Raw genomic sequence first — 22,408 nt, forward strand, 5'->3', positions numbered from 1 at the left:
GCGGCCAGTTCTTCTCATCAAGCACAGGATGAGCATTTATTGTCTTGTGATCAGGAGAAAAACACAAACAAAAACCAGAGCTCCACAAATGACATGAAACATCGCACACATACACGCCACGTGATGCTGAACAAAACCGGGAGCCAGGTCCAGGTTAATGGTGTTAAGAAGTCTTAGAAATCTAATGTAAACATTTAAAAACATACAGAGGAGTCCAAAAAAATAAGCCACGGTAGTGCAGGCAGCATGTTGAGTCAACTTTCTGGAATTACGGTTTCTGGCATCGAAGAGGATGGAGGGGGGATGAGAGACGGCAGATCCTATCCAGAGAGGTTCATTTCAGCTCTGTAGAGATCTCAGGCAGTGACTGCTAATGGGGCACAATTTTGGTGTCCGGCTCCAACCATTTTGGTACCTAAGTACCCCCTCTCCTTGCATCAAGCATTTTCAACGTGACTGAACGTGGGTGCTTCAAAACAGTCCCCCCAGATTATCCAAGGGGAAAAAAAAAAAAGAAAAAAAGAGAGAAGCACGATGCGGAGTCCCCAGCAACGCTTCTCCTCTTGGTTCCTTTGAAATCTTCAACCTGACACACTAAAATGGACAGACACCAATCGCTTTTGCAAAATTTTGGCAAGAGGCTGAGGATGGCGAGGGGCAGGGCTGGAGGGAGCGCGGTACAGAGGTGCACCATGTTCTGGCTTCCAAGTGTGGCCAACCTCACGTTCAGCCCCATTAACCTCCCCTCGCTCCCCCGTAGTGCAATCGTATTTCCAGGGAGTTAATCGACAAGCAGTTCTTTTATCACTCTCTGATGGCAAGTGACAAAGAACACTTAAAATTACACTTGACACAAGACAAAGGCACCTAAAAGCTTGACAATGCGATCAGGTCGTGTTCTGTTAAGAAGGCTTCAAGCGTTCGTACTTACAAGCACATTGTACACTTGCAAGAAAAAAACCCTCGTGTTCGGAGCACGTTAAATATCCCAGATCCAGCAAAAGGCTGGTTCTGCAGCAGGGCGTCAGTGTTGCTTGTAAACGGAAATTCAGGGAGGCTCTGCCCTCTGATTCATGTTTGCTTTTGCTTTGGCCCTAGTAACAAAGGTGTCATGCAGACTCCAAGCTGTACTTCACTTAGTATTTACAGTATGACACAGGAAAAGTTAATAGAGCAAATGGGAAGTTCTGCAGGGGCAATGGGGAAGGAAGAGTTTTCCTTTGTGAACTATTATTTTATTAGATAAGGCACATGTAGAGACAGTTTTCAAAAGATCACTTGCAAATCAATTCCACCTAACTAGGACAACCTCCCTGTCCCTTTCCAGGAGCCAATTTTGTTTTCCAGTTACTCAGTGTGAATTTGGAGTGACTCCACTTATACTGTAACACCTTTGGCATCCCATCCGCCAGCCTGCCAAGCCGGGCAGGCTCTGGGTCTGACCCACAGGATGCCCAACACCTTCCAAAGTCTCCACAGTCGAGCACTCGTTCCTTCACAGGATCATTGGCTGAAACTTTCAGACCCAAAGACTTTGAACACTCACTCCCTGTAAAAATATTGGGAACTGACCTCCCAGTTTTGACAGGATTGAAAAAATTCACAGCAGGCTGTTGAGGGAGAAGAAAAAACTGCAGCCTTTGCTGCTTGGATCACCATAGGACACAGGGGAGTTGGATGGCTCAGGCTACAGGAGTCCTGATGTGCATGCACAGAATGGAGATGAACGATGAGACGGATGCTAGCTCTCAGGGAAAACTATCCCTCCCAACAGCTTTATCCTCTCTTTAGCTGATTTTTGGAGAAAGGCAAAAATCTCTCCCTGCTTGTACCTGGAGGGGAAAGTGCTGCTGGCTACACAGACGCAGACCAGGTGTGCACAGCTAACATCAGTTACGAGGACTAACAAGCTTTCCTTGGTCTACCAGACCCCACTGCATAATGTTTGGATTTCAACTGCGTCAGTAGAAGACAGAATTAAAACTATTCATTGTAATAGAATTACTCCCAAACCACACTGGGGCCCCAGCACTGAGATCACTAGTTATCTTGCATCCAGCTACTGGCTGGGAGCCCAGAAAAAACAGTGTCCCAACAGGGCAAGGTGTGTCCCGTAGGGCATTTCTTGGGTCAGCCCAAAATCTGGATGCCACATAAATGGAAGTTAGATGGCACAGAGATCTCGTGCTGCCTACCTGTAATAGGGTGAACATCACACAGCTAGCCAGGTCCAAAGCCCAACGTCAGCAAGCTTTTCATTAGTTTCCAGTGGGCTTTGAATCAGGCTTTTATCGAGCAATCATTAACCAAATGAGATGAATCTGCATCTTTGAAGCACGCAGATCCAGCAAAAACTTTTGGCAGCAGGGAAAGCAAGACTTCTAGCATAACAATAGTCCTAGCCAGACAACTGAGAACTCTTGTGGACTTCACATCTGAACAACACTCACCCACAGCAAGCACCGTTATCTAAAGGATTCTTCACCAGAGAGTGCAGGCAAATGAGGTGGTAGATTTTACAAATACCTTCGATATCACTAGTACCAAATAATTTAGGTGTTGCATTTCCCTTAAAGTGAAAAATTCCAGATTATTAATCCGGGAGAGTAAACACCAGTTGCTACTAATGCTCTGATTGCGTTTGTTACAGATGACTTGGCGGTGTGCTGTGTATTTGATGAAAACTAAGCAGGGAGGCAGGAGAAGGAGCGATTGTGGTAGTGTTCGCCATCGTGGGGAAGTCAGCCTTCTTCACACATGGTCATGAGAGGATTCCCTCAAGCAAGGGCACTGAATGGTTGGTTCCTCAGTCTGCAACGAGGCAAATACTGGTAACTCAACGCAAACAAAAAACTTTCTGATAAGGTCGTGCAGTGCTCCGGAGGTGGCAAGGGCTGACAGCACATATCTTCTGCAGTGATGAGGAGACAAAAACCAGAAAAAAAAAAGTCCCCGAGATGACTGGGGTGCTTGGGGGGGGAATGCAAATGATCTTTTCAAATAACAATAATAAAAAGACCAAAAAGAAGAGAATCCAGGCAGTTTGCAGCTGTTGCTGCTTAAGGCCATTGGTTTCCCGGGGGATAGTTGGGCACTGTGGGATACTCTGGCAGGCTGTTCCCAGAAAAATTGCTGTACTGGGCCTCCCTGCTGGGGGGGTTCCTCCATGTGCCGCTGTTCCACTCATCCTGAGCTTTCTGAAAGCTTCCACCAGCCCCTCGGTAGATTTTATGTACCTAACAGATAAAAGAGAGAACAAGAGGAAAGTCAGCAACAGGTACTCAACGCCTCTTCCTCAGAAGAGCTATAGTCACTTTGGTACAGTATCGTGTATTTATTTCTCTCTCTTTAAAGAGCTATATTCCCAAGGAACAAAAGCACTAAAAATGTAATAATACAGTGACCAGAGGTGCAAATAGATAATATCAGCCCAAGACTTGAACCCATTTCAGCCACATGTCTGGGATTCAGGTTGGGGTTCCCACAGCAAGGCAGCCAACCCAGGCCAGTGGGCTGAAACCTCTCTAAAACCGACACTGCTGCTTCAGCAGGGCTTCCGTCTTCTCTCCTCCTCTGCTGTCAGTCTACTGAAGCTTTCCAGACAGTCCTACCTCCAAATCCTTCTTTCTGCAGAGAACCGAGGACCAATTCCCATCCCGCCACCCAGTCCCCACTGCAGGCCATCTCGAGATGCTTCACCTTTACCATCAATGACCATCCCAATGAGCAATGAAACTTGCTTCGAGTGACATAAAGGAACATTGCCACATGACATGGTGACAACATCCAGCCCCAGCTGTCTTGTGTTATCTGGATTTATTTGTCCTCTAGATACTGAGAGACACTGACTACACTAGAAAACGTTTAAAAGCAGTGATGTCTTACAGTGGCTGCTATGTTGCCCATTCACATTACTGCGACACAAAGTGTGGATACGCCAAGTCAGAGAGACGTCTGAAGCACCTACCCTTAAAATGCAGATAAGCATTGCGACCGCTGACATTGTAAACATAATGGCAGGAAACAGCATGAACACAGCAGCTGCAACACTGGTGCTAAAGAAAGTAATGGCTGCCAACCATCCACTGGAAGAAACAGAAAAGAAGAAACAATACCATTATAGCTCTCTTTAAGTGTTCTTATTATCAGAAAAACTGTTTACTCATACCCAGAAACTACAAGGCCGCTGTAAAGCTCTTGAAAATAAAAAGAACAATGAAGAAAACGGACAGAATTAAATACAGCTCAGGCAGGTATTTCCCCAAGATCTCCAATCTCGCTTGCCAGCATCCCTCACTAATCCAGTCTCAGACCTTTAGGGGACAGCCAGCTGCACAGACTTTGGGAAGAGAAGATTTATTCCCAAGGTGCTTTTGGTTGTGCAGAGGTTGTGCGTCTAGAGACCAGACCTGGGAAGAGGGAACATGAGGGTCTTATGATTTACACTGACTCTCTGTTCCTTTGATGGCAATAACCAGGTAGGGCAACTGGAGAGCATCAGCAGTTAAGAAAACAAAATGCCGTAACAGAGAGCTAGGACTTTCTATTATTTGTAGTTTCAGGATGAGTTGCTCTCAAGTCTCTAGAGACAAAGTTAAAATGCCAAACAATTATAACATAAACAGGGACAGACACTAAAATGCTCCCATTTATTTTAGGACAACTCTCACAATACTTGCTCTATAGGCCAACAGTGAGTCATCATGCACTGCTCACCATGTGCTGCGAACAATTTGAGGGCAATGCTAAGACACGATCAGATTAATCTTGGAACTGTCTGGTTAAATGGTAAAAAGAAATCGATATTGTAGCAAGGTGCTAAAAAGAACAAGCGGGTGAAGATATCCGACTTCTGCCAATACAGCAATGAAAACAGAATTGTGTACTCCAAGAGCAGATATAATTATGCCACAGAGGAAAAGAGAAAGCTGCTTCCACTCCACCCTGTACAGACTCCCACCAGTTTCTCAAAAGTTCGCGGAAACAGCCCATAGCCTGAAACTCTCAGGCGTGGGAGCTGAGTGCTCAGCTGTAAGACTATAGGGGTGTCCTGCTTACCAAGCTCCCCATCCGGAGAAACCAATCGCTTGCAGGATCGTGAGAATAAACTGTGCGCCAAAGATGAAGAAAAAGGCCATAAAATTAAATGAGCTGTCCGACCTGTGAGGGAAGAGAGGAAGTTAGGGGGAGACTGGCACCTCGCGCTGCTTCACACTGACGTTTGACCCCATCACGTACAAACCCTCAAATGCGGTATCTGAGAAGAGACCCCTCTACAGCTATATATTTTGAAGGCTACTCCTCTTTCCCCGGCAGTGAAAGCACGCAGATCCATGAATCATCAGCGTCTAGTCTCTTCCAATAAGCCCGGCTCCTGTAATTGCTCTACCAAAGTAATTGTATACATGATAACACATGAGGACAGGCAGTCTCCTGCAGAACAGAGAGTACCTGAATCATTTCTCTGACCAAACATCTGAGGACAGCACAGCCTGACACCTGCACAGCTCAGCCACTGGCAAGTAGGCACAAGGGGGCCTGAACACTGGCAGGCAGTTTGCCCATATGCTAAAAGTGATCACTGAGCATGAGAATTCCAGATGGGAATGTCTCAGTGGCTGCTTGTCATCAGGCTTACACACCCACGGTTAATAATCCAGCACTGGGACATAATAGGAAGAAAACCAAGAGAAGCGGGTGGTACCCTGTCCAGGGAAATGCAGAGGCATGCTTCTGCATCTTTGCGGGCTCCATATCTCCAGGATGTATAGGTTAAGAGGGTCCTGAATATGTGAGGTCCTTTAATTTATGCAGGTATAACAGGCAACATGAATATGATCCCAAACAAGAAGGCTGACCAGATATGTTCACAGTCTCTGTCATGGGTGCACTGGGGCACAGCACAGTCTTGCCCGAGTTTTGGCTCTGCCACAGAACTGCAGCAGAACATCTTCATCCCATTAAACCAGTTATGTTGACAAGCCAGCGTTTCACTGTAAGCCCAGGCACATCTAAAACTCCCCAAACTATCATTTTTAATGATAAAAATGATCCCCGTTCTCTCAGGAACTCACAGGGCCCATGATTTACACAACCGATTTACAAAAACCACTTCAGTTGCTTATGAGGCATCTTGGTGCAAGGGGAAGTTTGCAAAAGTGTTCCTATCATTCCCAGCTCCTGCTTAAACCTTGAAAGTATTTAAATGTTTATTATTTTAGTTATTATTATTTTAATGTCTAATTTTAATGTTTATTAGCATTATAATTCTAGCCCCTAAAGAGGAAATGAGGGAGGCAGGACCACAGGCTCTGGAGAGGTCAATGCAGTAGACCCTGGCTAGTCTGAGACAAGTGGAAAAGCCTCCAGCCAGACCCCTGCTGCTCTGAGCCATGTGTGTTGGTACGGTTATCTTTCATCTTTCAAAAGATAGCCACACAGATGCTGTGAAAGAAATCTGCCATCCCTGAGTATCCTCATGATCCCGCCCTTCAAATATCACCTCAGAGTGCAGCAATGTGAAAGAAATACTTTAAACATGGACTGTTCACAGTAGTGTCTATCATAATCCAATTAACAAGGATTAGGCTCGAGGCTGAGTCTTCAAACAGACTCTTGCAACTACGACCTGAAAGGGCTGGAGGAGTCTTCATTTGAAAGGATCTGTGGGAATTAGTGAGGATACACAGAAAAGGTGATTTCTGATCCAGCTTTCTGGTGCAGATTTGCAACAGCTTTGCCCTAGCGCCAAAGCTCTGCAGCTAATTTAATTTTGGATGCAGATGTATGACGAAGGTTTTACGAAAGCATTTTTGCAGTACATGATGCCAATATTGAAGGGTTGCCTCTTCCCAGAACAAGCATAGCAAGCGGGTCTGACCTCGCTTCCTGAATCACGACTAGCTGCGATCCCACAAGAAACAGTGCTGCCCCACTGCAGTGTTTTTCAAGCCTCTTCTACAACCGATGTCAAAGTCAACGATCTCTGGGCTTGCCAGTCTGTCCCTAGGGCTTATTCTTTTTTTAACTGTAGAAGTCTTTACACAGAGTAACCTCAGGGACCTTTCAGTATTCAGTTGCATAAACACATACAAACAACATTAAAGAAATAATTAGAAACGGCCCTTGTGAAGCCCAGAGGAGGTCAATGGGGAGGAGTAATTTTTCCCAGACTTCAGAATGGAAACTGCTCTTTGAACAGAGCTCTAGCCGGCACTCGGAGGCCCTCGAGCTCCTGAGCTAGGGATGGGGACAAAACCCCAGCCCCAGAGGGCAAGAGTTCAGAGCTGGTATTTTCATGTCTATTAAAACTTTCAGATGAATCCAACCCAGTGGTCTTCCATTTCCATCAGAAATAATCCTCCCCTGTACTCCAGGATGTAGTCACTGATGTTTTAAGCACCACCAGTGCATTAGCTGCCCAATGTTGTTAGTATACAAAGCATAAATTCGGAAGAGCATTTAAACAACTAGTTTAGCATGTGCTAAATAGATAGCATCCCACCTGCCAACTCCCATTTCTATCAGTTGCTTTTGCTGTTATCTAAACCAACTCATCACAGAATCTGGTGAATAATCAAAATCCAGAGTATTCCGGTAATGGGGAACCAGAAAGAGCTTCACCTTCAGAGTCCAAATCCCTGACTGGTGCGTGGGGTCTGCGGGTGACCCGCAGTGTGACACTACGCAGGTCCCTCCCCTCCTCTGTGCCTCCTCTCCCTGCGTCAGGCTGGAAACTGCTCAGGACCTTCACGGCTCTGACAAGCATTAGGCATTAATGTCTGAATAATGCCTCGTGATCCACAGCAAGCATGAACAAATGTAAATGATTATTAATTAAAGTGAAAATGTAGGATGGCTTTAAATATTTGTGGAGTTTCAGAAGGACTCGCTCCAGGGCTGCTTTTAGCTAAAAAGCAAAGCAGCCAAGCTCTCAAGTGTCTACAGACAAAAACCAGAAGAGTTCTCAAAAACTAACAACTTAATAGTCTTCCATCAAAATAAGCCTCAATGAAGCTTTACCAAAGTAGTATCTATCTTACTGCTATACTGATATGAGGGTGCTGCTATGCTTGAGATATTTAAATAAAATACGAATTTAATCCTCATGGAAGTGGCAAACTACTCGCTGCTGCTCACCTCCAATCCCAGGCAGGTGACCCTCAGTCCTACATCTAGTATTTAAAAGTAGCCACATTCTTCTTCATTTCAAAAGTAAACAAGACATTCTGACATCAAGTCCTTAATCTTTATCTCAGACAGAGATATCTCCAGGGGCACTCCCCAATAACAACACATCTCTCTCCCAGAGGAAACCGAAACAAAATGCCTCATGGGCTTCTACTTACCGAAAGGCTTTGTACGCAGGTCGGAACCAGCAGACGTAGCCGCAGGGACTGAAGAGGATAAACCAGAGGATGGCCAAACCAAAATTGACCCCATAGCCTCCTCCGATCCACCACGCCAGGCATGCAATTATATTCACTACTAGCGTGATGCAGTAAACTGTAAAGAGGGCAGAGGAAAGAACGTGAGGTTGTGCAGTTTCACATCTTCACGCAAGAAGGAAACAAACACCCGGTGTTATAATAGGAAGGGTCCACGCTGCTGTGGGAAACTCAAGCCCAATAATGCAGCCGCTCCAAGCGAGTCGCAGGTTCCTGCACGACCCCAGGAGCCGGCAGCACAGACGCATCCATCTCCAGAGCCAGTGCTGCAGCAGAGGGATGAGGAAACTCTTTTGGGACCTGCCAAAGGATGGAGAGCTAGGTAACAACCGGTGTGACCAGTACAAGACTCAGACCACTATTACTATGAATTACGAGCAAGGTTCAATTCCCATTTGTAGCAAAACCCCTTTATGAGAGGAGAGGGGTGTAGAACACTGCCCTGCAGCCAGCCTCAATATGACTTTGGTCTCCATGCTTGCTGAGGCTGCCTCAGGAGCTACTACAAAGCCAGCACAGCGCCTTGCAGGCTCGCTCTCTGCTTCCCTGGGCCTCTGAGGAAGCCTGGAAGTTAGCCTGAGGGCTTGTGCAAGCGCTGCCTTGAGCGAGGGGATAAGCAAACTCCAATCAGGCTGAGAACATGGGACCACAAGGGTGGCTTAAAGGCCCTTTCACATCCCTGTTCCTGCCACTTGGATAAAAAGGAACAGTTGACAACAGCCCCCAGAGCACACCAGTGCTGCGCTAAGTAGACCTGCATGAAGTGACACTGCTCCCCCCTCTCCCTGAAGCTCAACATCACCGCAAAGCCCGGGCTGCACACTTCCTAGCTTTCGCAGGCTGAGCTCAGTCCCCCTGCCAGGGGCTCCCCGCTTTCCTCCCCGTGCTCCCCTCAATACTCCAGGGACTCCCTGCAGCTGTCCTTGCATCCCCCCCGTCTCTGCCAGTGTCGAAGAGGCTTAGCTCAGTTACAAGCTCCTAATTCAGAAAACAGGTGGTTACTCTTAAAAAACATTGCGGTAACCTGTATCAATTAACACAGATAAAGAGAAATGAGAAGGCGGAGGGTCCAAACACAAAAGACTCTTCAGTACCACCTGGTGATGAGCTCACAGTAACACTTTGGACCCTGGTCTCATTTATTCAGTCAAAATTAAATACCCTAATTCCTCATCACCCTTTGCCCTGCCCATTCCTTGCTTCACTACATGGGGTGGCTCTGCAGCATGCCCACACATCACTGGCTTGGTCTTCTGACTCCCGACGCCAGTCTGGCCTCTCCTTCTGACTCTTCTCTTTCCTCCTCTTGGCACAGAACCACCTGCCTTCACGCAGCCCGGGGGCTGCTAAACAACTACAAAGTTTTGTGGTTGTAAAATAATATTGACAACACAGTCAGGAGAATCCAGTGTGGAAAGCATCCGAACCCAGCTGCTGCTCCTGACATACAAATTACATGAGAGTTAAAATAAAACGTTGTTTTACTACAAAGAAAATTCCTTCTGAGTAGCTAACAACAAGGCTTTACACGCAATGGTTTGGATGTCTCTTAATATTGGGGGGAAGAAAGAATTTCAATTATTTACATTTCATTTCTTCGGTAATTAGCTGTACTTCTCCAAATTTTTATTTTCGGAAGTCATTTATTCTCCAAAAGTTACTTAATAAAAAAACCCCACACCACGCCAAGAGCACCTATAAAGTTTTAAGGAACTTCTGGTTCTCCCTGCGCATCAGGCAGGAGTTTGTTCTCCAGTAGTGGGAGCTCTGGTACAGGTTTCCCCAAATCACCATCCACCTTAATAAAACGTTCACATCCAATTAAAGTAATGAGCATTCAACCCTCTAGCAACGACTTTTGTGTTTCTATTTTTAACACCGGCCTTTTCTTGTTTACCGTCTTCCCTCCATATGCGTCTCTCTCTCCATCCCATCCCAAAAAGTTGGGGAGACCCCAAAAGAAAGTGTGCTGCAGCTGGAAATTTAAAACTCCTGGTGAAAATGCCAGGTCTCCTCAGCCATGCGTAGACTCGTTGCCCAAATGGCTGGCACCTTTCCAGCCTGCCATTAACTTGAATGAGGGGCGCTTTGTTTAGGAAGAGTCGCAGACAAAGGCAGCTTTACAGCATGCAACATTTAACCAGTTAGTCTGAAGGGACAAGCAGTTTCTTCAGGCAAGAAAATTACAGAGCTCATTTCAGCATCTCTAAATAACGAAAGAACAATGGAGTGATAGATTATGCTATTATTTATGCACACAAATCTCTCTCATACACACATCCTATGCATCTGGAATAAAAGCCATGCCACCAAATGCATATCTGGCAGAAAACAAGCTTTCCTTCAGTGAGAAGGGTAAATAGGATGACAAGCATTTGGGGAAAAAAAGATAAGCAAGGCAAAAAGATTTTTAATCTTCCAAAGCATTCCCTGTGGTTCTCTAGGCCTGGCACACCATTTTTCATCCCATTTCATTCCTTGGAGAAGAACGGTCAATTTTCATTACTGGCTTTTGAATGGCGAAGCCAGACAGCACAAGGCCAGAGCCAGGAGGTCTGTTCATACCGAGTATCAGCAAATCACCAGCTGGGACCAAGAGGATCAGCGCCCTTCTCCAGCAGGATGGGGACCGTTCTGCGGGCTATGGATAGCTAAGGAAGAGACAGCGTATCGCTAGAAGATACTGCTTTGATTGGGAAGGGAAATCTGGAGATGGCACAAACAAGGGGGAATTTTAGCCTTCCTATAGCAAGGTGGGGAGACAGGTAGCAAGCAAACAAGCCACAACTATTTTCTTGCCAAAAATTCTCCTATTCATCTTATCTTAGGTGAATTGGGAATTACTTTAAGAGGGCTGTTTTTGGGAGGAAAACGTAACATGACATTAATAAAGGTATCAAATGTGGTTTGCTTTTTTCCTCCTCAAATTTACTAATAGAATTTTCTAGCACTGATACTCTCTCCTTTCTTCAACAGCAGCTCTGTGGCAAAGATTCAAGGCAAGACAGCTTAAAATTTGGGCATAAAGTTACATTACAGTATTCTAAGAGGAATTGCTTTTCATCAACTAATTGCAATCAAAACTTTAAAGCACATAAGTCATTGAAATCTGTGGTTTTTTCACTACAGACATATGTTTCCCCAGCACAGCTTTCTTATTCAACTTACAGATCCATACGTGGTAGATTCTCTTCACCAGAGATTGATAATCGATGGGAATTTCATCAGCAAAATTCTGGTAGAAACATGGTTTCAGAGGGATAAACTTGGGGAGCGGTGGGAAGTTATTCACCTTTTCTACAATGCAGAACACAGATATTAGCTAAATGCAGAAACATTCATATGGCTGAGCAAGTGTAATATCCTCCACACCTTCCCAATACACACCCGTGGACCCCTAGGTTGAGGGGACTCACAATAATCAAAAAGGAAAACCATCGCCAGCTCTGGCCATTCACGTTACTCACTGCAGCGTGTTCATCCTCACCCTGGACACCAAACACCTTGTTCTCCTTCCTCAGCAGCGGACACGACATATAAACTAGCACTTGCAAGGCTTAGAGCGAGGAATAGATACGAGCTAATAAGCAACACATGGATTTGATACCTTTACACATCAGTGTAAAGTTGCGTGAAAGTACTGCAAGACAAAAAACACTAAAAATAAGCTCCAGGATGAGGTTCTGCAGGAAGGGGGGAGAGACCAGCAACATCTGGGGGAATCAGGCTGCACAGAGGTTTTTAGTTACAACCTCTCAGAAAACCAAAGCAAGAGGAAAGGCTGGTGATTGTCCAGACAAGCAGATTTACCTTCAGACACAAGCTCTGAGTAAGTGGGCTTGCTGGCACATGGATCAGGCCTTAGGACCTGTAGTAGATACGTCCCAGTGACAGTAAGGAAGGGTGCCTTCGCAAAGCATCTCTCAAACTGGAATTTAGTACTCAGATACCATCCAGTTCAGGGAAGGCAAGTCAAATGTCAGGGATGATTTTGTTGTGACAGGACTCATGAACACACCCTTTTTTCTTCAAAAGCCAAGTTTTTCCTGTAAGGTTAAGCCCCAGGAAAAAAAAAAAAAAGCTTTGCATTCAGATACAATAAATCGGCAAATGCTGACAAAAGTGATATGGTGAAGAAAAAGAAAACCTTACCTTGAGAAGAAATTATGTTTTAAAATCAAGTAATTAAATGTCTAAACCCTCTGCATTTAAGCTGCTGTCAGCTTCTAGACAGATACGCAGATTTGTCTGCGTATACGTGTGTGCCTGGATGCGTGTTGCTACATGTTTGGGAATGTTTGCTCTTGCCTTCCAGTGCTGATTAAAGTTTGATTCCAGGGCATTGTGACTAACTGTCTCTAGTCCACTTCGGCCCCAGTAAACAGAATTAAAAACAACCGGAGGAAGAGATGAAGAATGTCCTGGGAAAACCTCCAAATGGCACAGAAGATGAGAGGAAATGTCTGAACAAGAACTGTCAGCACAAGAGTTCCCCTTCTCACACAGAGATAATGGCAAGAGAAGACATTTCGCAGGAGCAGCTTCTTAACTTCATTTGAAGGTTGGCAGGGAAGAGTCTAAAGCTGTAAGCCATGCTTTAGGAAAGAAAAGGCTTTACTTCATGCAAAGGGAAGGCATATTTTCATGCAGGAACTATGGTGAGGATAACGCCCACTGTGAGTACATCAGAATTAAATATGGAATAATGTCTGAAGTCACCAGCCCAACTTGACTTTTCAGTAGACTTTTCCTTATAAAAACAAACATTAAGTCTTCTGCCCCTCCTCACCCATCTCCTCTAAATGCATTTTACATTAATTCAGATACCCTCTAAAGCTGGTATTAGTTACTGGTTAAATCTACTGCTGACCCCATCACATGCAGTGCTGATGTCCCACGGCTGCTTTCAAAGTCCGTAGGAATTTGGACTTCTTAGCACTAATTTTTTGTTTGCTATAAACACCTAATGGGTTTTCGCCTGGACAGTCTGTCTCAGCAGCCTACAAAAGGACATAACAATGCTGGATCAGAGGACAGGAAGGGGGCACAGCTTTTAAAGCTAAAGAGACAGCTCTCTAGGGAAGTGAGTAAGACCAAGATTAACCAACCACAGTAAAAGCAGATTCTCTAACAATCTTTTTTTGTGAGGGATAAGGAAAATTTTGCTCTGTCCCTCTTCAACAGCTGAAGCTGCAGCTAGTTACTCTGGTTCTGCTCTCTTCCATTTTCTCTCTCCTACAGTACAGATCTGCCACGGGCAATAGAGCTGCTACCAGCCCCTAGTGCAGGAGTCCCCAAATGGCGGGGCAAAACCAACTGGTCTGCTAGGCACCGGCCACGGCAGTTTGTCATTTTTCAAGCTCACAAAATGCTCCAAATACTTCCACAATTGTTTGCTAGGTACACAAAGATCAGGATTACACCTCTTCTCTGTTGCCGCCCAGCTGCAAGCAGCCAGGTGACCACTTTTTCCCACCCAGAGACCCTATAGTTTTCAACTGTTCTGGGTTACTTCCGAGAACAGACAAAAGAAATCAAATGAAAATATCCCCTTTCGTGTCTGACTGCATAGCTTGGAGTGCTACAGCACTCCCATCAAGGCTAGGATCAACGCATTAGATCAGCAAGCACAACCCGTGCTTTCAAAAACCAAACTGTATTATCAATGAACAGCAGCTGCATGCAAGTCCCAGACTTTCTCTTATCTTAAAAAAGTTAGGAGGAATTTTGTTACTAATTTCACTACAATTAAAATTAAGATGTATTAATATCAATAGTACAGCTAAGGACACAGTGGAAAGCTTTTTAGCCTCTATAAGGAAGGAATTATTCTCATGTACTTTTTTGTGAATAAATTCCATCCTCATAAAACTTTCGAACAAGTCACAGCTGAGCCTTTAACACTAGAACAGTAACCTCAGCTGACAAATCTACAGTGGATACAGCATAAAAGTGAACGTGACCAAGGCAAGAAAAGAGAAGTAGCTGAAGAGCTTTAGGGATCACTAAGATCTCAGGAAGGGATACATGTCGCATACCTGATGCGTTACAGCCATCAGCAAATACCGAAAAACATTCTCTGAAGCCGCTCTCCCTACATTGCCATGTTTTGAAGTGCTCTTACCTGCCATTTCTATTAGGAGTGTTCCCCGGTGAAGTTTCAGATAGATAGCAACAGATCTATTGGAGAAAGAAAATCAGGTCAGCACACGTCACTAACCAGCGCCCAAAGAACCTCCTGGAATCGGGAGTATCTCCGGCACAGTGTTTGACAGACTGCGAGCCTGGGGTTCCCACTACAAGCTACTCATCTCCAAGTGCCCAAAGTAGGCATGCTGGAACCTTACAGAAAGGATTACGATTTCTCCTTGTTCATATGAGGCTCCACCTGGTAGCATCTCATTCAGCACAACCCCACTGTCAACCACTTTTAAGGCTTGTGTTATTCAGCAGCAAACAAACGTGCTCTTAGCGGTACCTGGCAAAGGCCGAGGACGCACAGCAAGCCACTGCCAGAACATGCGCACCTTCCAGCTGCAGCCAGACAACAAGCTGAGACAGACGGGTCTGGCTGGGACCCAGCAAAGTGCATACATCAGAAGAGAAATTTGTACGAGCTCACCAGACTTAATGCCTCATTTAGGTGTTGAGATGATTTGTTGGCTCCTGGCTCTCTGTGGACCTTCCCAACTGCTGAAACAAACAGGTTATTACTGTTAGCTGGGAAGTAAACTGCTGTTAAAAAAAACCAAAACAGCTGGTACCCAAACCCCAACATCCCTCATTATTTTAATAATTCTGCACAACCCTTCTTAAATTGCAGATTCATTCTTCCTGTTACCACCATTGAACATGACCATACTTCTGGAAGAATCAAATCCTGCAAAGTTTACTCGGCGTCAGCCGTGTTGCCGATTTTGGCAGAACTGATCACGCAGATGAAAGCCGCAGAGAGGTCTGTGCTGAGCTTTGATTCTATCCCTTTTTCGTTAAGGATAAAAACACCCTGTGCCCCTACCTGCAAATCCCAGAATACCACAAAACAACCCTCTAAACCAGCACTGCAAGGTCTGACAAGAGTTACGCAGAATGAAGGAAGCATAGACTACAAACCGCCCCTACAAAAACACAACAAATGCCACATGCTGCTGCCGGCACCGACAGCAACCGCAGCACCGAGGTCAGAATAGCTGTGTTGTATCCAAAGCCCTTGGGATTTACAGCAGCTTGTTCCCTTTTCTGCATCTCTGTGCTGTCCCCCTGCGTGCCCCGGGTGTGGTCTGGAGGTTGCAGAGTTTACAGTGGTGCAATTATTTTGTTGGGGTTGCATTTACTTTCCTTTTTAATTGAGCTACTCTAGCACAGTCCTTGGTGGAGACAACGGCACTCTGGTAAGAAGTGGGACCTATGCAGGCAGCTTATTCCTCCTGTACGTAGAGATGCAGTTATATACAAGCTTAACTACACCAACACAGAGGAGAACATATTATTTTGCTCGTACCAGCCTAAAGAAAGCAACAGAGTGTGCATAGGAAAGCTATGTCAGTCATGAGCTGCTCAGGGCAGCACTCCCTGGTTAAAGGCTCGCACGAGGGGCCCCATTGCAGCTGAAGCCGCCGGGCTTTCCCACAATACAGACATTACCCACTGTCTGACAGGCATTTTATAACTTATCATTTAGAAATGGAAGCATTTTGCTTTGCCTTTTTAAAATGTGTGAATGGAAAATAAAGTATGAAGACAGTTAAGAATACAATTAAAACTTCACCCCACCCATTTGCAGCTGCTCCCAGCTGAGATCCGTAAATTTTGGGGGAAGAATAAATGACACACAAACACCGGTTATGCTAAAGCACTAAGAGAAAAGAATCTTTCACCGAAAGATGAGCAAATGAATAGGGTCCACCTTCGGAAGAGGATTATTTAGTTCATCTACTTCAGTGCCAGTGTCTTACAGCTGCAGAGCAGTGGGAGGTGTCAGTCTGTCTGCTGGAAAAGGGACCAGAAGGAAAGACCAAAGGACACATTCCTGGCTTGACAGGGGCATTGTGGCCAAACAGTAGCTCTTGGGTGCCCTCCCTTCTTAAGGAGACAACTGTGGTGCAGTTGAGTGGCTTTAACTCAAATAAATGAATAAGAAAACCAGAGAAAACAGCATTCCGGTGATCCGCTGCCTTCTCGTCTTACCCTGTTGTTCTCATTTACCTGCTCACTTCCTAATAAATCTCAGTCACAGTTTAATGCTTTGAAGACAGAGATGATCTTTATGGGTCCCTTCCAACTCGAGATATTCTATGATTAACAAGTAAAGAAGCTACGACCTCAACTACCAAATAGTCCTCTCTTCGGCAACCTTTGCTTTTATGAGTAATCTCACAAGAGTTCCTGGAACAATGTAATTCCCCTTCAGAAAGATGTGTTTTGGAACCACAAAGCAGCATTAAGAATATTTCTTTCTGCAAGGACAAGCGCATACGACCAAGTTTTACACTGAATAATCAGCTCCTGAGATGCATTGACCTTCCACTGGTTCAGCTGCACCGAGTCTCCAGCTCTGCTCCTGGTGAAAGGACAGGGAGCTTTCCCCCACGGACACCTACGGCAGCAAGCTCAAACCTTTCGCGGGCGTGAACTCAGACTCCACGATCCAACCCAATAATATTTTTGTTCAGTGCTCTGAGATATACTCGCACAGCAGTCGCTGTTTTCATACCTCCCCAGCTCACCACTTAATTTGGGCAGGGTTTCTGCAAACTCTTAATTGCAGGGTCTCAGGATAACAGACCTCAGATGTACAGGCAGGGAAAAATCTTGTGTCTTGTAAGTGATGACGTTGCTCAGCTCGGACGGACAGTGGCTAAATCTCCTTTAGGGGGAAAATTCACTGTGCAGCCTAACCATCCTCAAGTCACGCTCCAGTTGTGAGATCCTGCCATAGGGAAATCGATTTTGCAGCAAATACAGGCAAACAGGTACATAAACAGGCATCATCCAACCACACGTGAATTTGTGCAAGATAACAACACATATAAATAAGCGCTCTATTCACCGGAATGTTTTCAGTTTAATTGGGAATAGATAAAACCCAACGTCCTGCCCTCCACTGCAGAGATTTCTTCATATAAAATCCACTACTTGCGGAGGCAGGAAAAAGCCACACAAGCTAAGGAAGCCATGGTGCAAAGTGAACTTCCATTTTCCACTGTGCTCATCCGCGGTCAATGAATAACTCCAAAGTTTACAGTCCAACACACATGACTCACAAGAGCCCACTGGAGACAGTCGGAGCTTTTCTTTACCAGTGTTTCAAAGACAAAAATGCCCTGTGTCATTTTAGGAGACAGCATTTTCCTTTTAAACCAAGACATGTATGCAAGCAGCACTGTTCTTCTAGGAGGACAACAACATGATTACTCTGAATGCGACTTTACTGTGAAACACATTTCACCGTCTCAGATTAGGGAAAATTTTGTGAAGGAATACCTGCGGCAATCTGCTTGAGGCACATTATACGACTGTGTGTATGTTACTATTTAGTCCCCTTGTTTATTCTGCCTATATTACAGTAAATAGCTTTAAAAGTTTCAGTTATTTCTCACTACTACTTTCTCCAAAAAGACAGAAGGGCAGTAGGGGAAATAAATAAAGGACAGGGCAAAAAAGGAGTTCTGACAGGGAGGTGGGAGAGCTGAACTCATTCCTGCTTTGCCATAAATCCACCTGGTGACCTGGGGCAAGTCCCCTAAGACCAGATTCACAGGACACCAGCTCCTCTCGTGCCATCTGCAGACGTCCTGGCCAAACCCAGAAGAGCCCAACATCCTAAGCTTTCCATCCAGCAAAATTCACCAGCTTCTGAAGTCTTGCTTTAGGATATTTTCTGTACTGCTTTTATATTTTCATTCCAATATGATGACTGTAGCGAGGCTAAGAGCTTCTACGCAGATCTGTACTCGAGTGTTTAATCTAGAGCACTTTGCCGAAAGCAAATCGAGGGGCAGGATCCATACATAACAGCAACGGCAGAAGAACTTGCCAACAGTCCCTCGTAAGATAATGATTTAATGATTAGGGCACAAGTGGAATGAGAAGACCTGGGCACAACGCACATCTCCTGAAAGTGGTTCAAGCTTACCCCTTTGGTGAGGGCTATCACCAGAGACCAGGCTTTCGGAAGTCACTTCATGCTGCAAGCCAGGAGACCCCAGACATTTTGGAAGAGCAAATGGCCCAAAAGCAAGGGCACCCTGCAGGGATCTGGGCGTCGTGGATTTGAAACCACCAGGCTCGGCAAGGAATCAACGCAACCTCCAGTGTTCCCAAGACAAGCGAATGCCTTGCTCGTATGCCTTTCCAGTTGCATTTAAAAAGAAAGTGGTGACCCTGCACTGGTTTTAAGAAAAAAGGCTGGGTTTGAGCCTCATTGAGATGCCCAACTCCTGTCAGGAACTTCCCAGAGAGCCCAAGGCAGCAGAGGTCACTCTGCAAGGCACCAAAACGCTTGGCTCAGCTTTACGAACCTAGACTTTGTATAGCTGATACAGTTTATATTTGATGGTGTTTCCTCTCCCTGCCATATGCTGCCAACCCTCGCAGAGTGGGACACTGCCCCATCGTCAACGCCAGCGCAAAGCCTGCAGTGCTGTGCTTCAAATTAGATGAGGTGACAAAACCAGCCAAAAAAGTAATTCCAAAACCTGCCCAATATGACAAGTGAGAATGGAGAAACTGTTTATGGCAGCACTGCCGCTGAGAAAATGCACAGGGAACAATAAAGTTAGCAAGGGTTAGCCTCCTCCCATGTCAGTCTGACAGACAGCTCCAAGTTACTGGAGCCTCTGGGGGTGCCTGGCTGTACAGGGCATTTTGCTGCTCCCCTTCCCCCTCGTCTCCCATCCTGGAGCTGGTAAGAAAGCACAATCAGAAGCAATTCCCCTCAGGTCTCTCCCAGCCTGTTTACACAGCCATGTCTACTGCCTCAGCAGATGGGCAGAAGCCTTAATTTAGGAACTACGGAACCCACAGCAGACAAATACTGACTTTGATACGACTGCTTCCAGAAGTAAAGCTCAGCTGCTTAGGGGCAGAACTGCAGAAGGCTCAAGAGGAAGACAGAAAGCACAGAAACACACGTGTTCAGGGCACCAGCCTTTTCTACCACTTGTCACCTACTTGGACTGGCCTCACGTAGAAGACCTGGGCTGCAGACAGTAGCAACAACATTAGCTGGCCCAGAATAACACCAAAAAGCAGATAAATTAATCCATTACCTGCTTAATTTCTAATCTACTGCTCTCTTCATCACAGGGTCGGATAAGAGTTTCCTGAGCTAGTTAACGCTCACAAAAAAAGTAAGCCAGAGAGGGGGAAATAAAATTACAATGTCCGTGTACTGGCTCTATCAAGGGCAGTATACGAAAGAGCTGGTACCCAAACCACACACATCTAAAAGCTTCACCCTTGCTCCTCACAGTCCCTGGAGACTCACGAACTTCCCCAGCAGGAGCCGTGCAGCCGGCCTGCACTCAGCCTGCCCCGGACGCACCAGCCTCATCCCCTTGGCCTGCCCCGGACGCACCGGCCTCATCCCCTTGGCCTGCCCCGGACGCACCGGCCTCATCCCCTCGGCCTGCCCCGGACGCATCGGCCTCATCCCCTCGGCCTGCCCCGGACGCACCGGCCTCATCCCCTCGGCCTGCCCCGGACGCACCGGCCTCATCCCCTTGGCCTGCCCCGGACGCACCGGCCTCATCCCCTTGGCCTGCCCCGGACGCACCGGCCTCATCCCCTTGGCCTGCCCCGGACGCACCGGCCTCATCCCCTTGGCCTGCCCCGGACGCACCGGCCTCATCCCCTTGGCCTGCCCCGAATGCACCGGCCTCATCCCCTTGGCCTGCCCCGGACGCACCGGCCTCATCCCCTTGGCCTGCCCCGGACGCACCGGCCTCATCCCCTCGGCCTGCCCTGCGCTCCCCTGGGAGCCCCCGAGCCCGGCCCTGGCAGAGGGGTCCCGGCTCTCGGGGAGGTTGTGAGAGGCAAATCCCGAGCACCCCTCGGGGAGCGGGGGGAGCGCAGCCGGGGTGCTCGCGGTCCCCGAGGGGACAGAGGCAGCCGCCGCACACCCGCCGCCGCGCTCCGTGCGGGGCACGGGACCCCCTCCCCGCTCGCCGCCGGGGCTGCTCCAGCACCGCCCGCACACGCTGCCCCCGATAGCTGCTCCCACCGGGGCTGACCCCAATCCCTCCCCCGCGCCAGGGCTGTCCCCGATTCCTCCCCACACACGCTCCCTCCCCCCAGACCTGTCCCCGATACCTCCCCAAGCACAGGCCCTCCCGCACCCCCTCCCCTGCCGCCCCCCCGCTGCCCCCGTTACCCCCATCGCTGTTGTCCCCAGGGCTGACCCCGTCACCCCCCTCCCCGGGCAGCCCCCCAGGGCTGAGGCAGCTCTGTCATCCCCCCCCGCAGACCCCCCTGGGCCGGGCCCGCTGCCCCGCGAGCCCCCGAGGCCGCCCGCGCTCCCTCCCGACCCCCAGCTCCCCCCCATTCCTCCCCCGAGGACTGTCCCCGCTGGCCCCCAGCCCCGCCCCGCCTCGCTGCCCCCTGGCCCGGCCTGTCCCCGGCCCCCCGCAGCCGCGGCCCCGGCCCGGCGCTCACCGTGCCCACCTCAAGGCGCAGCGGCCGGAGCCCCGCTCCCCCGAGCCCGCCGCGAGGCGCGCTGGGAAAGAGAGTCCCTCCAATGGCCGTCGCCGCCGCGCTCCCGGCGGCGCGGACTACACTTCCCAGCGTGCCCCGCGGCACGCCCCCAACTCATCACGTGAGGAGCCAGCCGGCTACGGGGCGTGGGCTGAGGCGCGACTGACTCCGCTACGGCGGCCGGGAGGGACAGGACTGTCACGGGGCGGGAGGGGCGGGGGGCGCGCCGGGGCCCCGTCCCCGCCGGGGAGGCTTTGCCGCCCCGAGGGGGTGGGTGTGTCACCCAGACGGGTGCGTGGGCCGGGGCGGGGGTGCGGGGGTGGCCCCTGCGGGGTGGCGGAGCCTCAGCGGTGGCGCCAGGGCCGAGCGCGGGGAGCTGCGGCCCTCAAGGCTCGGCCCTGCGCGGGCCGCGCTCGCCCTGACCCCTCCGTGGCTGTGGGAGAGCCCCGCGCTGAGGCGCCCGCACCCCTCAGCGCGAGGGGTCGGTGCCCGCCGTGTCGGTACCGCTTTTTCAGGTACACGGAGCGGGCTGGGGACCGGGACCGGGGGGTTCGTGCCGTGCCCCTCCTGGCAGCACCCTGCGGAGGACACGTCGGCCCCGGAGCTGCACCGGGGGCACCCGCGGGCTCCGGCTCCCTGCGGCCTGCGGGCACCGGGCTGCCCGCTCAGCCCCCGCCGCACACCGCCGGGCTTCGGTGCCTGGGTTGGTCGCAGCGGTTGGTAGGGCCGGGGCTGGATTCGGGACGCGGGGCTGTGAGGCCATAGCGGTGATGTGTCATTAAACGCTGATTTCGTTTCCGAGTAAGTCAGGTAGAGCAGCAGCAACGGAGCTGGTGCTTGTGGGACTTACCCCCTTCCTGCAGCTCGGCAGGACGGGGTGGTGAGGGTTGTACGGACCCGTTGCGCCGACATCGCTGTGTTGGCAGCGGCGTCCTGGGAAGCCCCGGCCCGACCACGCTGACAGCCGGACGTGCGCACCTTCCGCATTTATACATCTGTGGTGAGACACTGGCAGAGGCTGCCCAGGGAGGTGGTGGAGTCACCATCGCCGGAGGTGTTCAAGGAACGTGTGGACGTGGCGCTGCGGGACATGGTTTAGTGGGCATGGTGGGGTTGGGTTGGTGGTTGGACTTAGAGGTCTTTTCCAACCATAGCGATTCTGTGATCTTTGGTGGGTCCTATAGCTCCTTAACTCATTATTTACACTGCGTTAGACTCCTTAACACAGGTACCAATCCATCTCCAAGGTACCAGCTCTATGTAAATGC

At 48.5% G+C, this 22,408-nt stretch overlaps 1 protein-coding gene across 3 annotated transcripts; it reads right to left on the minus strand.

Moving 5' to 3' along the window:
* On the minus strand, positions 1 to 21,146 carry SCAMP4 (secretory carrier membrane protein 4). Of its 3 annotated transcripts, none has more exons than XM_059831723.1 (7): positions 21,111 to 21,146; positions 15,070 to 15,137; positions 14,572 to 14,627; positions 8,349 to 8,505; positions 5,059 to 5,160; positions 3,968 to 4,085; positions 1 to 3,236 (listed from the first exon to the last, which is right to left on the minus strand). In XM_059831723.1, the coding sequence occupies exons 3-7, from the start codon at positions 14,576 to 14,578 to the stop codon at positions 3,060 to 3,062; spliced, it is 561 nt and encodes a 186-aa protein (XP_059687706.1). In that variant the 5' UTR covers positions 14,579 to 14,627; positions 15,070 to 15,137; positions 21,111 to 21,146; the 3' UTR covers positions 1 to 3,059. The 3 variants fall into 3 exon arrangements, with proteins under 3 accessions (XP_059687706.1, XP_059687705.1, XP_059687707.1); XM_059831722.1 differs by having other exon boundaries at positions 15,070 to 15,140; positions 21,102 to 21,129; XM_059831724.1 differs by having other exon boundaries at positions 21,102 to 21,116.
* Between the last annotated feature and the right edge of the window lie 1,262 nt (positions 21,147 to 22,408).

This window comes from Gavia stellata, chromosome 32 (assembly GCF_030936135.1).
Source record: "Gavia stellata isolate bGavSte3 chromosome 32, bGavSte3.hap2, whole genome shotgun sequence".
Classification (NCBI taxonomy): domain Eukaryota; kingdom Metazoa; phylum Chordata; class Aves; order Gaviiformes; family Gaviidae; genus Gavia; species Gavia stellata.

Coding starts and splice junctions, on each gene's coding strand:
- SCAMP4 (XM_059831723.1), bottom strand. Junction 4,086..5,058: donor TTCTCCGGATGGGGAGCTTG/GTAAGCAGGACA, acceptor TGTTTCTTCCAG/TGGATGGTTGGCAGCCATTA. Junction 3,237..3,967: donor TGCTTATCTGCATTTTAAGG/GTAGGTGCTTCA, acceptor TTTATCTGTTAG/GTACATAAAATCTACCGAGG.